Here is a 22,060-nt window from a genome sequence, read left to right as displayed (position 1 = left end):
TTGGTGCCTTTCGTTAAGAGCTGGCTGATGATAACGCTGGGTTTCTCTCCACTTTTCCTTCTATTCCCTATCCTCAAGGCGCTAATGGCGTGAGATTTCGGTTGGATTCTCCAATTACCTGGGTTTTAAACGCGATTTCCAAAAAATATTGCTCCCATAGTCCATTTTATACAGTCGTTGAAGTACAAGTAAAGGAGCACCATTTGAAATTCCCATTAAAATCAGCCGTCTGCCGTTTGCTAGTAGGCCTACCTTAAGGATTGCTAAATTTTCATGGTATGTAATATTTCCACTCTCTGCACTCGAGAGAAATTAGCATGCTCCAGCATCATGTCATTCTCCAGCTTGTTTGGGCGATAAGGGGAATTCTGATAAAGGGGCTCCACTCTGCTGCTTAATCTGGTCCTCTCAGTGCAAGGGCCAACACTGAATAGCTTTCAACTTTCTTTTGATGTCAACTGGGGAAACTTTATATTTTCCTGCTAGATTTTTGAGTGTCCTAAATAGGGAAACTTATACGTGTATCGTGTGCATAAAAAATTGCTTTGAAGATGTCTAGTTCATCATGTGAAATTATTTTCAAATCATTCGTCATGGTAACATTATTACTTTCCATTAGCGTCACATCCAATGACGCCCGAGGCACCACCGACATACTCTCAGGTAGGAAGTGTTGTTTTTTTATTGTAGATTATTATTGTTATTACACTTAAAAGAGATTTTTATTTATTTTAATAATTTATTTCCCCCGAGTTTTCATTTATTTTGATATGAATCTTGTTTTGCAATAGAGAACGTATATTATTTCCAATTGTGTTACAATACACATCAGATTTGAATTTTTGAACTCTGAATGCTTTTATCAAACGCTTAACATAATAATGACTGCATTAAGTTTTCATTAGCAATCCATATTTTTTATGATGTAAAAATTACATCTTAGGCATTTCAGTTTTTCAACGGTGTATGTTATTCCATGGATAGTGTTCTTGATTGCAAGATATTGGTGTTTTCTCTTCCATTACTAGCTGCATGTTTGCTCTAATTAGTTGTAAAATAATATTTTGTTGATAGTATTGTTTAGAGTTTTGCACACATAGCACACACAGAGAATCATTATTTCCAAATGGCTTAATTAATAAACGTGATCCTGATTTTTGTGGTGCTCTCACCCATAGGCATTTACATACTTACAAGTATGGTCAAAAAATCATCAACATATTAGGGTGCATGGCATGTTCTCAAGTTACAAATTTTTGTTAAGATTGTAAGTGTACTTGCCATGGTTTCTTTGCACCTCTAATAAGGAGTATTGCGAACTTTCGAGTTATATAAGGATATTCAGAAGAGGCTGTCGGTTTTTAAAAGATTAGAGCTTAATAATTCTTCCCGAAAATCCCGAAAATTATATTGATTCACGCTTATCATGGATTTTGATTTATTGATGCTAATATCATGAAGGACACACTACAAATATTGTATCTCAGTTGAGTTGGGCGAAAATTATACGCGACGTGTTCTGAAAAATATTTGGCCTTTTATCTCTGACGTTTTTAAGCTATGTGAAAAGTCAGGATCTCATTTCCCTGCCAGTATTTGGGCGTTCTCGTCAACGGGGCTTAAATAATATTCATCATGATAATATTTTACTTGCATGTATTATCCTATGATACAGTAAATGATTGTAAATAAGTATAGCATCTGGGTTTCTCTTCCCATGTTAAATCAATTGACTAAATATCCTTTGCCATTTTTCTCTTAAGATGCATCTTCTTTTCACGCAAGAAGTGGACAATGGATAGATGGGGAATACATCGAGGATGATGCAGACAGCATTCACTTTGATGAAAGAATCCGGACATTTAGTTTTTTGAAGGTAGGTAGACATCTTTATCATCTTATTTAATTCGTATTACGTACCTCCTCATCGATGTTTCACGAAAAAAATCGTTTCTTATTACATTACATTGCCCATAATATTCCGAAGTTATTTGCTAAGAATGGGCCATAAAAGAGCGTATTTATGCACACCGACAGCTCCTAGGGTTGGATAAACTATTCCCATTTTTCCTGGTGCGCGTTCGATTTGCTGCAGAATAATTTTTCCGCTCAAAAGTTTTTTTTCGTGCTTCTACACTATGGAAGTGAAAATGTTGATCGATTCATGATAAAACTTGACTTTGAAACCTTGTGATAGAGTGTGCTTCAGCAGGCTTTCGTTCGATCGAAATGGTATCAATCTTGGGGTACTCAAAGCGTGCCGAAGAAGATCCCTTTTTCCTGGTGATATCATTTATCCAAAGATAAATTTTATAACTGATATATCAAGTTCTTTATCGGATGGAAGAGCTTCCTTTTACGGTTCCATAGTTCATTTGGGAATTATATCATCTTAGAATCCATTATTTTTAGGCATGATTTAAACTGTAGAATCAACAAATTTTATTATTCACAATTTAGTGTAAATGGCTAAAACTCATGCGATTGGAATAGGATCTTTACTTTGCACTGTTAAAGTCACAATGTGGATCCTAAAAAACTAAGCTTTTTCAATTATGATCACGACGTGTATAAATCCTAGATTCCGGACAGATGTAAATAAATACATTTCTTATATCTAATTATTGAGCTTTCATGGTCTATACACACACTGCATGAGTAGTTTATATGCTATTTCGAACAACCAAATATTGCAAGATTGATTTTTCTTCATTATGAACTAACATAACCGTAAAGCAAAAACTTTAAATCCAGTGATTCAAGATTATGACAATGCAAAAAGTTTAAACTGTTTTTATGCACAGTGATATACTAAACCTGTCTTTGAGTGCCCATCGATGTCTGATTTTTTTAATGCATGCTCTTGCAGAGAAATCAGCCTTGCACAACGTCATCTGGTTTGCCTGGAAGATGCCTTAAGCGACAATACTGCAATACTGTTGGGAGAATATTCTGGCAGCCGAACGATAAAGATTTCTGCCTATTCCGTGGGGTGTAAGTTTTTAAGTATAGGGGAGATAGAATCGTGGGTACTTTCTCAAAAAATTTAATTTACAAAAATCTCTTGGTGAAAATATTTGCTAGATTCTAACACTTCTCAGGGGTATAATGTTCAATTAGTCCATTCGGAAAGCTATCTGAGCTACCTTAAAATGAGGGATAAAGATTGATCCATCACAAAACTAAATCTGGGCATACAAACTCCTACTGCGTAATTTTAAATTATATCTCTATTGCACAGATATTCTTTTCCCTCTGAAAGCTATGTTACTATTAATTATGTTGATGCTTACTTGCACCTATCCTATTATTTCCTACCTATGATTAGAGGTCACAGGATAACAAATAAATACTTGATGATGCCTGAATCCATGCACTACGGAATTTTCCTGACGCCAAGGTCCATATTTTTCTGTTGTCATAGGCTTGCAGGTGTATGCTGCCCAGACAATGAGCAGTTTACAAAGGCACCGTTGCCGGTTACTTCCACTGCTGCTGTACAAACCTCTTCAAACATGCAGAAGGAAGTGATGCCTACAACTTCCAGCCCTCTGAATATGTCCCAAATTGGTACGTTTGTAATCGATTTTGAGACAATCGTATCTTAGGTATTTTACATTGATGTTAATGGGAATTTTTCATTTAAAATTCATTTTCATCGACAAAGGTCAACAAATCTGAAATCGGTCGGACTAAGTTCCCCACTCTGACCACTCATTTCATATTAACGTATGCCTTGCATTTTAACTCCTTGATAATATGTTCTAATTGTACTGTTCCAAGGCCATCCTCGAATGAACGAATGTATTGAATGTTAAGAAGACGTTTCTTCTCTCCGACTCATTTCAGCACCTCCTCATCGCCCACTCGCTGGATCAATTTCATATTACCAACAGTGATTTTAATTCAGCTCTTCTGGCGTCTCTCAGAACATAGTCCACAATTGTTTAAAATTATTTTTTCTCCAATCGGGCTTTATTGGACAACGATCTAATGCGTAAAAATACTAAATACACTTCTTGTAGCGTTTCCCCCGTTCATTTAATTAGAAAAGAAACTATGAGACAACTCATGCCTATAGTTATTAATACTTTACTATTAATAATATATTTGGAATGTGATTTAAAAGGGTACGAGTTGACATTGTGCAATAAGCAGCGAATTTTGAATGAGATTACTGAAATCACATCATTGTAAAATCACTTCAGAGATGATAAGGCATGGAGTAAAATTTAACGTGGTTGGAACCCCTAAAAAGTGTTTCACTCAACTTCATTACCGGAAAATTTTAAGTCATTACCTTAAAATGAAGTGTTTTCTAAATTTCATCACAATCATCATTTAGCAATGCGAAGAGTTTAATCCATGTTATGATATTTCCTGGAGTTTAGGTCAACGTAAACGTAAACTCCAGGAAATATTATAACATGTATTAAACGAGGTCAAGACAAGAAGAGAAAAAAATAAGAGTTTAATGTCGATCTCCACTCAATCAACGGCTCAGTAAGTCTTTTAACACTCATCATTTTTCCAAGTTACATCTTCCATCAAGTGCTTAGTAATCTATTCACAGGATTTCCTTATTCTCATGCTTATCTGTCGTAATAATCGCAGAGAAGATTTATCGAGTTTCACAACGGTAATATTTTCATCCAACACATAGTACTTCATGCAACGTTCAACATACTTTTACAGCGTTTACCTACCATATTATCCTCATATTTTTACGACCATTGCACGCAAGTTATTTTAAGGTTGAGAAGCCAAGGCGTACAAGTGATTTTTTTAAAAATAGAGTTAGATACAGAAATTGATTGAAAGAAACATTCAGAAACTTGGTTGCCAAGGGATACGAGTGAGTCTCTGTTCTGTGCTAGCATCGAGTGGAAAATCAAATGCACTGTATACTAAATATTATCTTGTTGATCTCGTTTTGTTTTCTGTACCTAATTTTTCTACCTAACTCTGTTTAGAAAGTAAACCACTTACACTCCTTGGCTTCTCACCCTCTCATATTACAGCTGCGAACTATGATTGATATAGCAAGGGAGAATTTTTTGGCTAATGAAGACGATGGAGATTGTGTGCATTATAATTCAAAATGCACTTCAATCTGATTTCTCGGGGTGAAGGCTGCGGCTTGGCCCAGCCGCAAGAGGGCCGTATCACGGGAGGATGGAGGGTATCCGGAGAGGGTCGTTGGCCCTGGGTGGTCGCAGTCATGCGAAACAATGGAGCCACCCACTTCTGCGGAGGCACCCTCATCACCAACAAGCACGTCATGACCGCCGCTCACTGCCTCCACGGGTAAGAACCTTGTGTACATTTCGCCTAAATACTCCTTTAACATAACGATAATAAATGGCTAAGTAACGAATAATTGCTACGGATTAACACTTACGGTACTTGCCTTGGATATTACTCGTCCATTTCGGTCATGAAGGGGCTTCTTTCAAATTATTTCTTCCGGCAAAAAATGCTTCTGGCAAACCTTTTGCCCCGATTTGATGTCAAAATATTTTCTGGGTATGGCATCTGTCCATTTCTTCAACATAACCAGGCAATAAAAAAATCGCACTTCCTCCGGGTTACTATTGTAACCAGACGTGCATCCCGGAGCAATGCAATGATATCCTGACATCCTTATGCAATTCTTTTAGTATCTGAAGACAATTGCTCGTTCTAAATTAGCTTCTATATTCGACAGTATGATGAAAAAAGATCATTCCCGTACCACATCACCATAAAACTAATAAGATGCTTTGGGTTAGCTATACTGCTGCCACCTACGCGAATGATTTTTCTTCAGCGACAACGGCGATGATTTATGAAACTTTAGTGCCAAGTTCGAGCTTACAACCCATGCTCTACTTCCCGCCATTTTGAGATTTGATAAATGTGTAGCATCTGTATATTGAGAGATAATTTGAGTCACGTAGTCAGAAATTGGCTTCGTTGGTCCTTGGGAAGTAGATGGGTTGCCTTCAATAGGGCAATTTCCTTCATCAAACAAAACGAAATGCATTGATTGCGATTCGTTACCCACCATCAGGGTTTTCATAATATACAAATTATTTGGTTTTAGATATCCCAGTTTAAACGAATGGCAATTGTCAATTTTAACCTCATTTGAAAAAGGCTAGATTGGTGCCCATGCGATGCCAATCCACCTGACATCACAGGGACCTAGTTTCTACACGAGATGATAGGAGTTCTACATCGTCTGAGATTACCAATGCATGCATGAGTCACAGAGCTCAGGGAAACATGTCTTAATAATCACTTCTTAATACTCTTAACAATCAGGGTACTCAGGTACCTGCTAGCAGCCTGCGTCGTATCAGCGCTCAAGCCTCGCCTCAATGTCACCTCACAGGGCGGCAGCGGGAACCAGAAATACGTCACGCGGACTTTTCCCATCATTCCTACTTAGCCGTCGCGTTTTCGCGCGATTGAAATTTTTCACTTTTCGTTTAATCGCGAAAAATAGATATCGTCAGGGCTTTTCGTTCAAATTCTTCCATATAAAGATCTGCGACGACAGGTGATAAAGGAGAACCCATGGATGCCCCTTCCGTTTGTTCATATGATTTCCCTCCCCAAGAGAAATAGCAATTACGAAGGCAAAACTCCACCATTTTCGGAATTTCTTTCGGAAGGCCTTTTTCTGTCAGAGTCTTAATGACTTCGATGGCATCTTCAATAGGTATTTTGGTGAACAAAGACACCACGTCAAAACTAACAAGGAGATCCTCTTCCGTAATCTTATATTCCTTTATAATATTGATGAAATGGAAGGAGTTCTTCACATAGGTTGCAGTTAGGCCCGAGAATGGCCGAAGGCTATGGGCAAAAGGCAAAGGCACATGCTCTCTTGCCATACGTGGCTGGAACGTCGGAAAGAATTGCTAGAGTTCTCGCCAAACATGACGTTCTGACGCGATTTATAAGTTTGAAGAAGACCTCTGACCTCCTCCGGAGTGAAAAAGATCGTCATCCATCAGATATCTATGAAGGAGTGTATGAAGTAACGTGTTCCTGTGGTTTATCATACATCGGGCAAACATCTAGATCCCTCAAATGCAGAATAAATGAACATCTTAAGGCAAGCGAAAAGAAAAATTTTCGTCTTTCTGCGGTTGCAGAGCATGCATGGTCGGAACCTGGGCACGTCATACTTTTCAAGGAATCGAAAATCATCGCCAGGGAAAATAAATATTTCCCTAGGCTGATAAGGGAGGCGATTGAAATATCGAGTCACCCAAAGAACTTCAATAGGGAAGACGGCTATCCTTTATCCTCATCTTTCAAACGGCTTTTCCAACAATGGAATTAAAAATCAACATCCGTCTGACTAGCTGTAAATAAATAAGGATCACAGATCTGCAAATCATTTGGACCCGAAGACGGGAGCTGGAACGCGCCCGAAACTGTCGTCCGCAAAACATGTATCAACGCGGTGTAAACCCGGAAAACCATCACCAGTTAAATTCATTGTTCGCAATCGGAAGACATTATTATACATGCACCTACGTTGAACAATGCAGGGTCAAAGTAGAGATATCCGTGGACTGGTGGTCTCTTTAGCACATGTATCGCGGGGATCCACCAAAAAGGGTAAAAAATTGGGAGTTACCCTCAAAACCAGTGGCGTAGCCAGGGGGGATCTGGGGGGTCTGGACCCCCCCCCCCCCCGAAATAGAAAAACACAATTATTTTCCTTCATAAAAGAAAACAAAATATTGAAAAATCAAGAATTTACAATACATTTCTTTGATTAATTAGTGTTTTTCTTGATTGTGAAAAATATTAAAGTTAGGTTAAAGCCCATTAATTAGTACCCTGCTTTTCAAAATTTCCCCCCTGGTTTTGGACCCCCGAACGAAATTCCTGGCTACGCCACTACTCAAAACCTAACCCTGACTGTGTGCCTTGAGAAACCTAGGTATTTCACTCACCCAAATCCGTTGGACTGATTGTGAGATGTTAAGCGATTTAGGCTGAAGGCCACTGGAGACTCGGAGGCTGAATGCTAGGCTTAGATTGTTTGAACAATTCAGAATTGATATTTTTAAGAAGGGACACGAAGAACGTAATATCAGAGCCCCGCTATATTTCCGGGTCCGACAGAAGCGATAAATTAAGAGAGATATTTAGCCGAACGGATAGATAAGGGAATTCCTTTTTCCTCCGAACCACAAAGAACTTTAATAAATGCTAATCGTCATTTCGTTAGAGCATTTCCTTTTTATGTGTAAACGGCTGGTGCCCTTATACCCCCTGCCATATGTCTTTTTAGGCGGCTTGCGGATTAGTGTGTGGATTTAGATGTAGATGTGGAAACCCAATTATAGTCCTGAATTCAGAGCCGTCTTCAAGCAAGTGTGGGTTTAAAAGATAAGGAGATAGTTCAAGAATAAAATGGAGGGGGTTAAGCCGTATAGTTTCATCTGGGCTGTTAACTAATAATGTTGGGTGAATGAGAAGTTTTGGCCACGGGTATTACAATACTGGGCTAAAAGTATTCCAGTTGGTCACAAAATTTGCTACGTCCAGAGAATTTTTAAACGAGTTTGCGAATGTCACCACTTGCAACGCTGATGTTAGAGCAATCCCGAATTTCAGGGGAAAATGAGCTGTAATTAGGGCTGTGGACCGAATGATAATATGGTGATGACACATTCTATCGAGTTCGTAACTTTTAAGTGCTATTCTTCACGAGTGAAAATACTACATTGCAAAAATCGCGAATAAATGGATCGCCACCGCCAGAGAGTCTACATTTCTATCAAAATATTTATGGCCGTCGCTCATCGCCTGCGCCCCATCGCCGCGCTGCGGAACACTTTGTAATCATCTCAGAAAGCGCGCGAAAAGGCAGTAAGTTTCAAATCTCAATGCAAGCTGCTGCGGGATGGAATGTGGTATTCTCTATGTAATCGTCTTGGTTAATGGCTCTATCAACCAGGTATAAAACATTGCTTAGTTCATTTTACCGGCAATTCAATGAACTGTCTCTTTGTCCACACAATAGTTCAATCTGTTAAGGAAAAGAAAAGGGGTTCCCATTCGTAAAAATGCGGAGAAACACCATTATAACCCTTTTAATATGAATTATTCACCCGTAATTTTCCCCTAATATTATATCCATATTCACTTACCTTGCTCAGCTAATGCAGTATGGAAAAGTGTCTCATGTTTTTCAATAATATACACCATATCAAGCCTGAATCAGTTGGCATTATCCACTAAATATCTTGTTTATCTTGTTATAATGAATTTATCTTCTGTACTGAAGGTAAAATAGAAGCAAGCGGTGTAATATAAAGTATTTTTGAGTAAAAATTCAAAATATATCGTTGTGGCCTAAAGAGTGGAGGGCTTGGCTGTTGATTGAGGGGTCCTGGGTTCAATTTCCGGGTGAAACCCTCGGACTGCTCCAATCAGAATTTCGAAATTTCAAAAAAAGTTCGAGTTGGCTCAGGTAAAGGAACTGGACCATAAATATGTGAAATTCATAATCTTTTGCTTAGTTCGGAGTGAGCTCTATCCTCGCCTGTCCAAACCAACCTTCCGATTGAATCACTGAGTGGTTGAGTGTTGTTAAGTGTTAAATGATCAAGTATTGTTATTGCAAAGGCTATAAATGAGACCTTTTTTATTTTAAATATAAGAACAAAATGAAGGATATAAATAGTTTTTGCAAATCTTTCAATGTAGGTGGTCAAACCACTATTATGCACACAACCTTTGTTTAAGCAAACTTCTGATGATTAAGATTATGCAATTGATTATCAATATTGGAAACTTTACGATAGATTGATTGCTTCCCAGATCTTGTTTTAAAAAACAAGTACTGCTAAGGAGCCAAAATATTTCTTGAGTAAATAATAGTTAACGTTACAAATGAAAAACAAATTACTGTAAATTTTGATGCCTCTTTTAAGAACCTATTATTTAATAAATTTTTTGATTCTGCATGAAATACTCTTAATAATGCTTTTTCACGTTTTTTTTCAGCGTGAAACCAGAAAATTTAACCGTGAGACTTGGTGAATTCGACTTAGAAACGCCGAGCGATACTGAAGTTGTTGTAGGGGTTGATAGGTTTGTAGTATACCCACGATATAATAAAATAACTTACGAGAATGACATAGCTATTTTAGTTTTATCAACTAAGGTCGAGTTTACTCGAGGTGCTATTTGGCCAGCTTGCTTACCTCCTGAAAGCCCGTCTGACGAAGACATTGAAGAAAGCGACCCGCTGATGAATGCTACCGCTATTGTTTCAGGTATGGTTGTAAAAAGTCGTGTTTTTATACGTACGGTTGGCTTATTGATAAAAATATTGAATTTACCGTAAAATAATTCCATTCAGTAGATAATAACAGTTGAGCATGAGGTGATAAGGAATATTAATTGATTTCTTTACTGCAAACCACCTATTATGAGGTCATTTGGTAAAATAATGGTATATTTTAGTTATTATGCAATAAACCTCCAGCTAAACTTGCGTTAGGACATCATATTTATGTTTCCGAGCTAGCAGAAATGGTATTTGCGGCTTAATTCCATAAGCTTTAATGAAGTTGACGCACAAGAAAGCTTAAAATTCTCCTTATTTACTACTTAACATGAAATTACAATTAAAAACATAATATGATGATACAAGGATGTTCTATATTGGAGCATTTCTTAGCCTTTTTTTTAAATGAAGAGAATAACCTGTTCTCCAGTGATCGTGCTGAAAACAGCTATCATTTACTCTCATATACTCGGCCTTGACGCACGTGGGAATAGTAACAGCAACCTTGGGTCATTGACGTCATCAAACAGCAGAGTTATAGTGCATTACTAAGAATGGTTGGACGGGGATATTGTTTGTCGATAAACTCTGAGAAGGAAGAAGAGTGAATTGGAATCAAATTAGGCGCCATAGTAACGCTCCATCAGACTCAGCACTCACATAGGGAGATACTTCGCTTCAAATCTGGAGATTTTAATTTTTCACGAATAGTTTTTGCCGGCTGTTAATAGCCAATCATTTTTCGACATTTTCAAATAATAATTTCAAAATAAATAACATTGTTTTCTACAGTTATCTCCCTTGTTGTTGATAGATGGTGGTTTAAAAGCTGTTTGCGAATAAACCTGCCAGTGTTTATATCAGTTGTGCGGTGTATCATTTTTTTCAATTTTAATGACACAATATATCTCTGCAAAGGAATTCAGTTACATTTTAAGATGACAATTTTTTTTATCCGTACCAAGGCATGTAATAAGGCCAGAATTTTCTCATAAAACAAGCCCACTTTGCTTCTTTCAGGATGGGGGCACCTTTACTTTGGAGGCCCAGCAAGTGATATCCTTAATGAAGTGGACGTCCTTATTTGGAAACAAAAGGACTGTCGAAAAGCTTACGTGCAGCCTATATTTTCCACTGCTCTCTGTGCTGGCTACAATGCAGGAGGCAAAGACAGTTGCCAGGTAATACTTACCGAGTTTTATTCTGTTATGGCATAGAATTATGGATTCTGTGCTATTAAAATTATTCAAAACACTTTTCACATGATATTAATAACGTGCACATGAAAATGAAATATTTATATAAGTTTGCAGTTTATTTAAGTGGCAAATAATTAAAATAGCTGTTGAATTCTTTACCATTAATTCAAGCGTACTTTGAAAGAAGAATAAACAAAAACGTAGCTTAAAAAGTTAATTGTAAATATTTTTACGTTAAATTCTCTTTTTTACTAATAAGATGAAGGTGTTAATGAATGAATATATCCTGAGAAGATAAGTTGTAGTTCCCATCAACTCCTTCACCCTGCTGAAAATTGGGGAGGACTTCATCACCGTCATTCGCTGGAAAAACTTCTTTCAAACCTGTGTGTTTTACTCTGGGCCCTACTTAAAATCAAACTTGAAAGTTAACCATGTGCTTCATCTAAATTCTGAGGCTGGGCTCGTGTTGAGTTCAATACGCTTTCGGTGTTCATCAGCAGCAATTCTTCCCGATGATGTCATTAGGCGATTATGCCACGATATCTCATTTTGTTATTTAACATTGGACATCGAGAAATTAAAATTTCCAGCGCATTCTCAGGAAAGGGTAAATTTGTCCCGTAATCACGAGAAGATGCTAATTTTGGAGTTGAAGAAGAAGGAAAATACGCTTAAAGATAACGTTTTACCCAGGTTTTCCACTCCAAGAAATACAAATATCACGTAATTGCTGAAAAGTTTGCCCTTTAATCTTCAAATGTAAACAGCATTAATTACATAATTCGTGAATAAAAATCTACATAAATGCTTGAAAATGCTTACGGACAATTCGAGATTTTTCTCGGATATTTCACGGCGCTAACGACCCATCTAAAACTTTGTATTATCAAATACAATATGGTGTACCTAAGTTTTAAATTCTTTGTTGCAGATGGTTTTCATACGAAAATAAAGGACCAATCGCTGCTCTAAAATTTCGATCCTGATGCTTGCAACCTTAACATTAATGCAAGCGTAATCAATAAATTGACCTCTCTTTTTCATGGTTTTCATGCGAAAATAAATGACCAATCGCTGCTCTAAAATTTCGATCCTGATGCTTGCAACCTTAACATTAATGCAAGCGTAATCGATAAATTGACCTCTCTTTTTCATGGTTTTCATGCGAAAATAAATGACCAATCGCTGCTCTAAAATTTCGATACTGATGCTTGCAACCTTAAAATTAATGCAAGTGTAATCAATAAATTGACCTCTTTTTTTCATGGTTTTCATGCGAAAATAAAGGACCAATCGCTGCTCTAAAATTTCGATCCTGATGCTTGCAACCTTAAAATTAATGCGAGTGTAATCAATAAATTCACCTCTCTTTTTCAGGGTGATTCCGGTGGACCTCTGGTGGTGATGTCTAAAGACGGCCGTTGGGATGTTGTGGGTGTGGTGTCTTGGGGTATCGGGTGCGGCGACGCTGGGAGACCAGGGGTGTACACCAGAGTTGGAAAATTTCTGGACTGGATTGTGGAAGTTACGTCGTAAGAAGGAACTCTCAGCCTCCGCTGTTACTTTGTAACATCATTGACACTCTCTCTACATTTCCTAAACCATTTACCGTGGACTCTTTCCTTATGTATGTACTTTGTTTTGGAAGTAAAGGCTAATGCGAGTTACTATCTAAGGAATTTGTAGACTGTAGTTTCCTCTTTCATTCTTAGCATGAGCTCATAAAAATCACTAAGGAGCAACACTGAAACGAAAATTCAATTTCCATTTATACATTTAATGGTTCAGAGGTTCGAAAGGTATGAAACAGCTAATATGGTGAGTGCTGAAATATATTTTAGTTTTATCTACTCTTGATTTGCAGATTACATTCTCTAGTCATGATACTTATATTCTTGGCTCTATATATAATCTGATTCATCAATTTTTCTTTCCTATTTGTGGTTTTGAGAATCATACTGATCCATATTTTATTGGAAGCTGGAATTTCAACTTAAAATTTTCGATACTCGAGAGAGTTCCTACGCAGGAATTCGCGGTCTATTTCGGAAACTAATGGTGACAACAAGAATCAAGTTAGGCATTGAAAAATTAATGTTAATTTTCTCTTAAATGATATTCATTTCTTTTATGGAATACCATAATCATTAACCTCGTAGTGTTGCCTGAAAGTAGAAATGGCAAAATGATTTTTTTTTCTGATCAGTAGATTGAGCAGATAATAACGATGCATGGATTGTAAGATCAAATTGCTACCACTAGCTATTGAAATTAAAAGCATTCAACTTCTGTCTGTGTTTATTACTGTGGAAGAGAATTAGTACACTAATGTGGAAGAGAAAAATGAAATAGCCATGTGTTTTGTGCTTTAGGCATAACCCCAATTTCTCATGGATGAAGCATCATAACATCACTAAATTACTATCAGAGAAATATAAATTAGCAAGGCGTATAAGAATCCATTTACAACTATAACTATCTATCGGAATATCTATCTAACTGTCGGAATCTACATATCACCATGCTTGTCCTTTTATGAATTATTTATAAACATCATCACTAGTCAACAATCCTAGGATTGGTTTGACGCAGCTCTCCACTCAGTTCTCCTATCAGCTAATCTTTTCACTCCCACGTATTTCTTCTTTTACACATCTCTCTTTACTTGTTCCATATATTTTGTTCGAGGTCTTCCTTTTCCATTCTTGCCTTCCACCTGTCCTTCGACGATTGTCTTCATCAGGCCATCATGTCTCAAGATGTGGCCTATAAGGTTGTTCCGTCTTCTTATTAAGGTTTTCATGAGGCTTCTCTTCTCTCCTACCCTTCTTAGGACTTCCTCGTTGCTAACTCGGTCGATCCATTTGATTTTCATCATTCTTCTGTATGATGAAAATCAAATGGATCGACCGAGTTAGCAACGAGGAAGTCCTAAGAAGGGTAGGAGAGTATTTATAAACACAGCCAAGAATCAAGCAACTGCGGTTGGATACCGATCAGATAAGGGTTGGAATTCAAATGCCTCAATTTTTTTGACGAGTGACGAGTTAACTGATCTTAAAGAAAAAATTCACTGAGGAATTTTTCGTTATCAGTCCAGCCTTGAAAATTTTTTTATTCAAAAGTTGTTATCGTGCCTCTAATTTTGTACTGAATAATTAATGTATAAAACTATCAGCTGTCCCTGATGAATAAAAATGTTAGTAATTTGACCAACTGAAAGCTTTATCTGCGTACACAGTCACTCAGTTCGGTATGAGATTATGTATTATATTTTTTTAACTATATTTCTATTACTTGTCATAGAAGAAAATGGGTGAATTTAATTTCGCACTTAAACACCTTGTATTGTTTTTTTCCCTTCTGGATAAATACTCGAGGATATTACCAAATAATTAACAATGAAAACACTTTGTTACTCCCACAAAATACACAGTTTCTATTTATTACCGGTTTCGGCTATTACACCATTTTCAAATACTGATTGTATTTGAAAATGGTGTAATAGCCGGAAGCCGAAGTATTTGAAAATGGTGTAATAGCCGAAACCGGTAATAAATAGAAACTGTGTATTTTGTGGAAGTAACAAAGTGTTTTCATTGTTAATATGGAACCCTTCCACCACGTAAATGCTTCAAGTTTTGATTTAATTACCAAACAAATTTAATCGCAATTAGGGTATCTACGCAGGAAAAATGACTTTTATTGCTATGACCAGAATGCAGTTACGTTTTGAATTTTTAATACTGCAAAAACTGCAGTGGCAGCAGTTTATCTGAAGAAATTCTGTTTGCGTTAGCATAAGTTTTTCCAGAATTTTTTGCCCCCTCCCCCACGGTCGCTTGAGATCACTTACATGTTATATATGCTCCCTTCTCATCTCACCATTCTGCTTTTATTACTTGCCTGAAGATTCAAAACTTTGACTCTATTTTCAAGAAAATATACAAAAAATTTCTTTCCTTGGTGTGCTTATCACTGCTCCAGGTGGGATAAGGAAGGAGCGAAAGCAGGGCTGAATTAAGTTCGTTGTTTTGGGTGGTTAATTTCTTATTGCGGCGCCTTTCTTGCATGCCACGCTGCGATAATGCCTCTGAGGTATGGTATGCGAAGGGAAGTTTTTTTTGGATACTTATCAATTCATATGAATATTTTTATCGATTATTTTTAAACTATGTTTGTTAATCAGGCGAAATAAAAAATTAATTTGGATGGCCAACTTAAAAAAATACCATCTTTTCAATTTTTACGGAAATTAAGGGGGGTGGCAACCGCCCGCCTTCCTCAATCCGCTACAGTGAGAAAGTAACAAGTGCAGAAGAAGTGGAGGGTCAGTTCCAAGGGGAAGAGTTGAATGTGGAGTGGATAGTGAAATGAATGAAACAGAGGCACTTGGCAGTGGCACGGCTTATAGCCTGAAGTGGGATCGTATTTGATCGTTTAAATGTAATATATCAAATATTTTTGCGACTGACCTAATCGTGCAAGATCGGAATGTTTCGAGCGGCGTGGCGGCAATAGGTGGGACTTGCGACACTCGGGATGTCGGATTGGGAGAGGCAGCGGCGGGCGTTGCCATGTTTTTTCAGAAGACTTTGTCAGTGCGTAGAAACGGAAAACTGTCTCAAAAACCCTCTTCCCACTTGGCAACACAGCTAACTTCCTCACGAAGCGGACACCACGGAGATCTGAAAGCGACTGAATTTCCTGGAGGCTAGGCTCCGCCCATAGCGCTTTTATTGGTTAGAATGGAGTCACGTGCCCTCCGCCCTCACCCCCAAACAACTCGGACCTGCCTCTCAGTCGCAAAGGTGTTTGAAACGAACTCTAGGAGTGTAAAAGTTCGTGAAAATCCCTGTTCAGCCGACAATAGTGCAGCAAATGTTGTACCGCGTGGCGCTAAACCTTCACTAGAATCAAGCTTTAAGTTTTGAAGGCAGGGAGGTTGAAAATATATTCGAGGTGGTTGGAAGGGTTATGTTTATGGTATTCGATCATAGTAGGAACAATGTGAGCCTAATGCCGTGTATGGACGATCATCGAACCGTTGGAAAGCGCCTCAAAAAATGTTCCGAAAGAAATCAACATTTTACGTCTTCATTAGTCGTAACACGGTACATAAATATAAGAGCTATTATTAGTTTAAAGTATACCGGGATTAGCCGTGGAGATAACTTTTATGGGAGTCACCCGCAATGCACAGTCGTGCGAAAGATCGCAAGAGCTATTATTATTAGCATATCGAAATGGCGCCATGATTGAACCGGTAAAATCCAAGATGAAGAGATGTGACTGATGGGTCGCACCAGTGACTGCTACGATGGGCTGATTACTTCGATAGGGTATTTTTTCATGCTACTCATTTCAATTAGACATTTTCTTTCCATTGCATTGTATGATTTGAATTATACCTCTTTATTAGACTCCATCCTGCTTTGACGTTTTCAGTTTCCACAATGACAAATAGATTTATTTTGAGAAATTTGAGGTGTCATTGTAGCTAATAGTAACGGATTGAAGTGATCCCAAATCGAAATAAGCTGGCAAAAAGTTATTTTTTTGACTTTTTTGCCAGCTTTGACACTTTCAAACTCTGCAGTCTGTATACCGTAGGGTGGCGCACAGGCCCTCCAGCAACCTGTGTCGCTCCTTTCCTCCTCCCGGCGCTCACGGCTGTTTCCTTAAAGAATCACCAACTGTCACATCTGATAGAATTATTAACTTTTTTATCTTATCATAATATCTAGATCTAAGTAGAATATTTGTAAACTACTCAAATAACTAAGAGGAGTGATATAATGTACGATATGCTTCGACGATAAATAACGAAATTGTCGAAAGTTATTCCTTAGCCATTATACTGTATGATTTGTGAAATGTTTTATATTTCTCATAATATCCTAAGCTTGATACAATATTATTTTAAGAGTAAGCACAAAGTATATTGTAGAATAACATAAAACGATGTTATCGCATACTAATGAAAAGGATATGAATATTTAGTGCCAGACAGGTCAGTGTGATTATTGTGTTGTGGAAACCTTCAAAAATGACATATTGAGGGCAAAACACCGTATACATAGAATAGTCGATTTTAGGAAAGTTTAAGTTAATATATGACTCTTTTAACCCTTTAAATATCGAATTAACTTACTTACCAACTGATTTTTATCAGTTTTTTGGATGCCCTATTTATTTTACAACTAATTAAGAGATATTGTGAAAGAAATCCCGAACAAAAATTTTTAAATGCGTTTTCAAGCATGCTCCCAAATGGGAACTCGCCACAAAATTTTGCTATTGCTTGAAAAATAAAAATACACTTGACCAAAAACTAACTTTAACAGCGTAATGTATACTGATTTTTTGAATAAATGAGCATTCGTCTCTGGAGAGAGAGTGTAGGGGAAAATATCTAATGAACCGCATATTCACTACAGGATTGATGAAAATAACCAATTTTGAAAAGGCGTAATTAACGACAAATGTATACACAAGTCATGCGGTTCACTCAAAAAACACAGGTATACTTTATTTGCACAAAAAAGCTATAAAATAATCACAGATATGGAATATAATATTCATGAGTTTTTATAAAGCTGATTCCATTCGTGAACATTGGACTTAATTAATTAATTATTTTAAGTTAATTTCATTTTATTTCCGTTTAAATCGATCAATTCTCACACGCCGCGTCGCGGACACCTTTAGCCCTCAGTTGATACCGTATCCCGAGGAATATACTTCATAGAGTGGGCAGTACGGACACCACGGAGCTGAGCACTTCCACTCCGATTTTGGCCAACCTTATCTTCGTACTTTAAGCAGCGACAATAAACATTACCTTGTGGCCTCTATCCTCTATCGCATATTTATAGGGTGGTTTCCCATTATTTTTTTATTGCCTAAATCGAAAGATTATTACTCCTGGAGTACGTATTTCACGCTTTTAGATTTTTTAATGATGATATCTATTTTTCGCGATTAAATGAAAAGTGAAAATTTTCAAGCGCGCGAAAACGCGACGGCTAAGTATGAATGCTGGGAAAACTCCGTGTGACGTCGTTCTGGTTCCCGCTGCCGCAAGTGAGGTGACCTTGGGGTGAGGCTTTGAGCGCTGATACGACGCAGGATGCTAGCAGGTAGCAGAGTACCCTGCTAGCTGATAGCGCTTGGCTTAAAGTCAAGCTAAGGAAACTTTCCGACCTTATCCAGTTTTAATAAGTGATTATAAAGAGATGTTTCCCTGAGCTCTGTGCCTCATGCATGCATTGGTAATCTCAGACGATGTAAAACTCCTATCTACTCGTATAGAAACTAGGTCCCTGTGACGTCACGTGGAGTGGAATCGCATGGGCGCCAATCTGGCCTTTTTCAAATGAGGATAAAAATGACCATTGCCATTCGTCTAAACCGGGATTTCTAAAACCAAATAATTTGTGTATTATGAATACACTAATGGGGGGTAACGAATCGCAATCAATGCCTTTCGTTTTCTTTGATGAAGGAAAATATCCTATTATAATTCACGAAGTATTGATGTTGGGGCTGAAGTCTGTTATTTAGCTCTCAAAATTCTAAACGAAGTCCATGGAAAAAAAGGCCGACTTTAACAGAAGAGAGTGCTTTTTTCTGTTTCAAGTCAGTCCTTGAGTATAATCCCATATAAATGCGATTTCATTTCTTTCCTCCCACTTCTACCTACCCTTGTAACCTCGCGTGCATAAGTGAATAGTCTTTGCTGCGGCTAAAATTGGTGTAAATTGACTTTTTTCCTCCCTCATCGTTTGGTAATCTCCCTCGACGCGGGCGAGAGATGAGGTCAGCAGCGACAAAAAAAAAGTTCAAATATCCGCCGGTGACGTCACGCTCTAGAATAAGTTTCTCCTAGACACTAGAGTGACGAAATTATTAAGTGTGCTATGATTTGGTGATAATTTACAACTACTAAATGGATGACGTCTAGAGAGACGTCGAGACGTCGAGACCTGATGATGACGTCTAACGTTGAAACCATGGTCGTGATTAAATATTAATGTGAAAGTACAAAGTTCTTCTTTCTTAATTTAATTAAGGATGAAATAGAAATGAAAGCTCCATGCTTCCAATGAAGCACTAACCCTAGAAGATTTTCAGAGTGTCTTTATAAATTAGATTTCTCCAACATCTATTAGAGAAATCTAATATACACATGCATAGCCGTAATAGTTCTATCTTTTAGGCCGTTATTCGGTGTAATGTTTTTAATTTTAATTTTCTAGGACACCCCGATCTATCTCATGCTAGGAAACAAGTAATCCGAAACTATGGATGATAACAAAAAATATGAAGAACTCCCTTCCCAGAACCGTCGCGTTACATTTTGCCAATTTTTACGCACTGGAGAATAAAGTTTCGACGAGCTTTTTAATTTTTTGAGCTTTAAATGAAATGAGCCCTCGAATATGACACTTAAATCCATATAAAAGATCATTGAGCTGTGGCAGTTTTCTCATGGAAACCATTGACTATCAATGTTTGGGTCTAAACTTTACCTAAAATTTTGTACAATGTGGATTTGTAGAAATCCCTTATTATGGACCAATGTGCCAAATATTAGATAAACCAGTAGTCGTGGAAGCCTGTTTAAGTCAAATTACGATAGTTACATAAGTAAGGCGTTATTGTCCGTTAAAATATCTGGGAAAAGTGTTAATTAAAAATGTAAGGGTTGTATTAGCCACATTCACGGAGCCCTTTTTTGTTATATTTGATGGATGTTCCCTTGATGGAAAAAGCATTAATACTCATATCACATACGAGAATTATTTGCTTTGTACCGTATCATCGTGATTCTAATTTATTGCGCTAACATTTTTTTTTGATGAGACATTGCCTGCTTCAAACTTATTTTAAAGTCTTCAATTTTTTAAGCATATGAAGGAAATCCTGGTCATTACTTGCATGTGTCTCAAATTTGAGAATTTTCCTCCGTTTATTTTTCAGTTGCAAGTTTTCCATTTGAAATACCAGCAAATGTTTGCAATGGTCTACCCTGTATATCCTCATGGTAAAAAAGTTGAACAATGACGTAGGAATTAAAGTTTTATGTCAGCAATATTTCGTCAAAACGGACAAATTGTGACTGCTTGAGGGGGAATGATGTGTCCTTTCAAACGCTGCATTTACCTAAATCAACAGCTAGATGATAAAACCGGGAAGGGAATCGTAAAACGCTGTGACTGAGTAAATGAATGCCTTTTGAATGGTTGTTAGACTCTATTCGTTTGTGTGTTCGTTCCTCCCTTCCCTCCCAGCCATCCAACGCTGTCGGTTGAATCTTGAAAAGTTTGTTTGCATTGTCATTGTTCTCCTTCACCTCACAAGCCGAGCGTAGGTACCGATGGGTCAAATTCGCAACGTGCGTTTCGTCACGGCAAGGTGAAGCCACCTCTCTTGCATGCTTTTGAAAAGTATCTCTCCCTGCCGCACTCACAAAAAAGGTTACCTTACAAATTTGGGTCTTGATAAGCTTATGCCTGCATGATGATTCGGTGTGAATCCCGATTGAGAAATGCAGCGACCGACTTCCAAGCAAAAAGCCAATTACGTCTAGTGATTTAATTTTATGGCTTGTCCCGGGATCAAGCGGTTTGGATCCACGGTGCCATTGTGCGCTATGAACGAATCATAATTGGCGCCGAGGGTTTCCCCGAATTTTTCTTGTTACAGGTAGGTTCGCAGCTGATGTTCACGTGATGTGTTTTCCAGTTTGTCAAAAATGTGAGTGTCACAGCAAAGTTCAGAAAGTGGTTTCGTATTGAATAGTAATATTCGTAAAAGAATATTTGCGTCAACATGAAAGGGACCAAGGTGACAGGGCTTCTGTGACGAAAAGAAAAATACGCGGAAAGTTAACTCAATCTAGACGTTTGTTATTAATTCCTCTTGATTCATTGCCTTAACGTGATTTTTTTGTTGATCTCTTATCAGCAAAGTTCAGACACATAAACTCCAAATTCAATTAATTATGCTTGAAATCTATATTAATGTTGTAATGTCTTTTAGAATTATGGAAATCCTCAATAGAAAAAATAAAGAGCGTGTTAGCCCAGACAGATGCGCGCTTAACTGCTGGTCGAAGCCCTGAGTGGAGTCTCAGGATACAGGACCTACGGAATCAGAAGGATCACTTCGCCGATTTCATTTGGTAATTTTTCTCTGCACATGCGCCAAGTCCGCCATGTTGTTGAAGAGTAATAATGTGGATCTTGTGGTAGAAGGGTGCAAGCGACTCGATTTTTGACGCGGTAATTCCGCTGATTTATTTATCTACGCTGGTGATAGGAGTTAGAGAAGTATTGTTTGACATTTTAAATTATATACTTATAGCCTGTGGCAGACACATCTAAAGCAGTGAGTTTGAAATGCCTAAATGCATATTGCATAGGGAATTGGTGCTCCGTCCTGAACTGCAACAAGTCCTGTAAGAAAATTGAGGGGATCTGTTTCATTCGTTTTCCAACGGGGGAGACTAGGAGAGAGAAGCTAGTAATTAATTATGGAAGGAAAC

General features: G+C 37.7%; 1 protein-coding gene across 1 annotated transcript; it reads left to right on the top strand.

The window, feature by feature from the left end:
• The first annotated feature begins 391 nt into the window (after positions 1 to 391).
• LOC124153786 (trypsin-7-like) lies at positions 392 to 13,183 on the top strand. The gene is made up of 8 exons (XM_046527142.1): positions 392 to 663; positions 1,764 to 1,876; positions 2,870 to 2,994; positions 3,425 to 3,570; positions 5,133 to 5,307; positions 10,021 to 10,292; positions 11,327 to 11,487; positions 12,886 to 13,183. The coding sequence occupies exons 1-8, from the start codon at positions 552 to 554 to the stop codon at positions 13,042 to 13,044; spliced, it is 1,263 nt and encodes a 420-aa protein (XP_046383098.1). The 5' UTR covers positions 392 to 551; the 3' UTR covers positions 13,045 to 13,183.
• Positions 13,184 to 22,060: the final 8,877 nt, after the last annotated feature.

The sequence above is a fragment of the Ischnura elegans genome, chromosome 2, assembly GCF_921293095.1.
Source record: "Ischnura elegans chromosome 2, ioIscEleg1.1, whole genome shotgun sequence".
Classification (NCBI taxonomy): Eukaryota; Metazoa; Arthropoda; class Insecta; order Odonata; family Coenagrionidae; genus Ischnura; species Ischnura elegans.
This window is presented reverse-complemented; position numbering and strand designations above follow the sequence as displayed.

Excerpts from the sequence above, each read along its gene's own strand:
- LOC124153786 (XM_046527142.1), top strand. The coding sequence starts at position 552 with ATGTCTAGTTCATCATGTGAAATTATTTTCAAATCATTCGTCATGGTA. Across the intron at positions 2,995-3,424 it reads TTCTGCCTATTCCGTGGGGT|GCTTGCAGGTGTATGCTGCC; the intron begins GTAAGTTTTTAA and ends CTGTTGTCATAG. Across the intron at positions 11,488-12,885 it reads GAGGCAAAGACAGTTGCCAG|GGTGATTCCGGTGGACCTCT; the intron begins GTAATACTTACC and ends TCTCTTTTTCAG.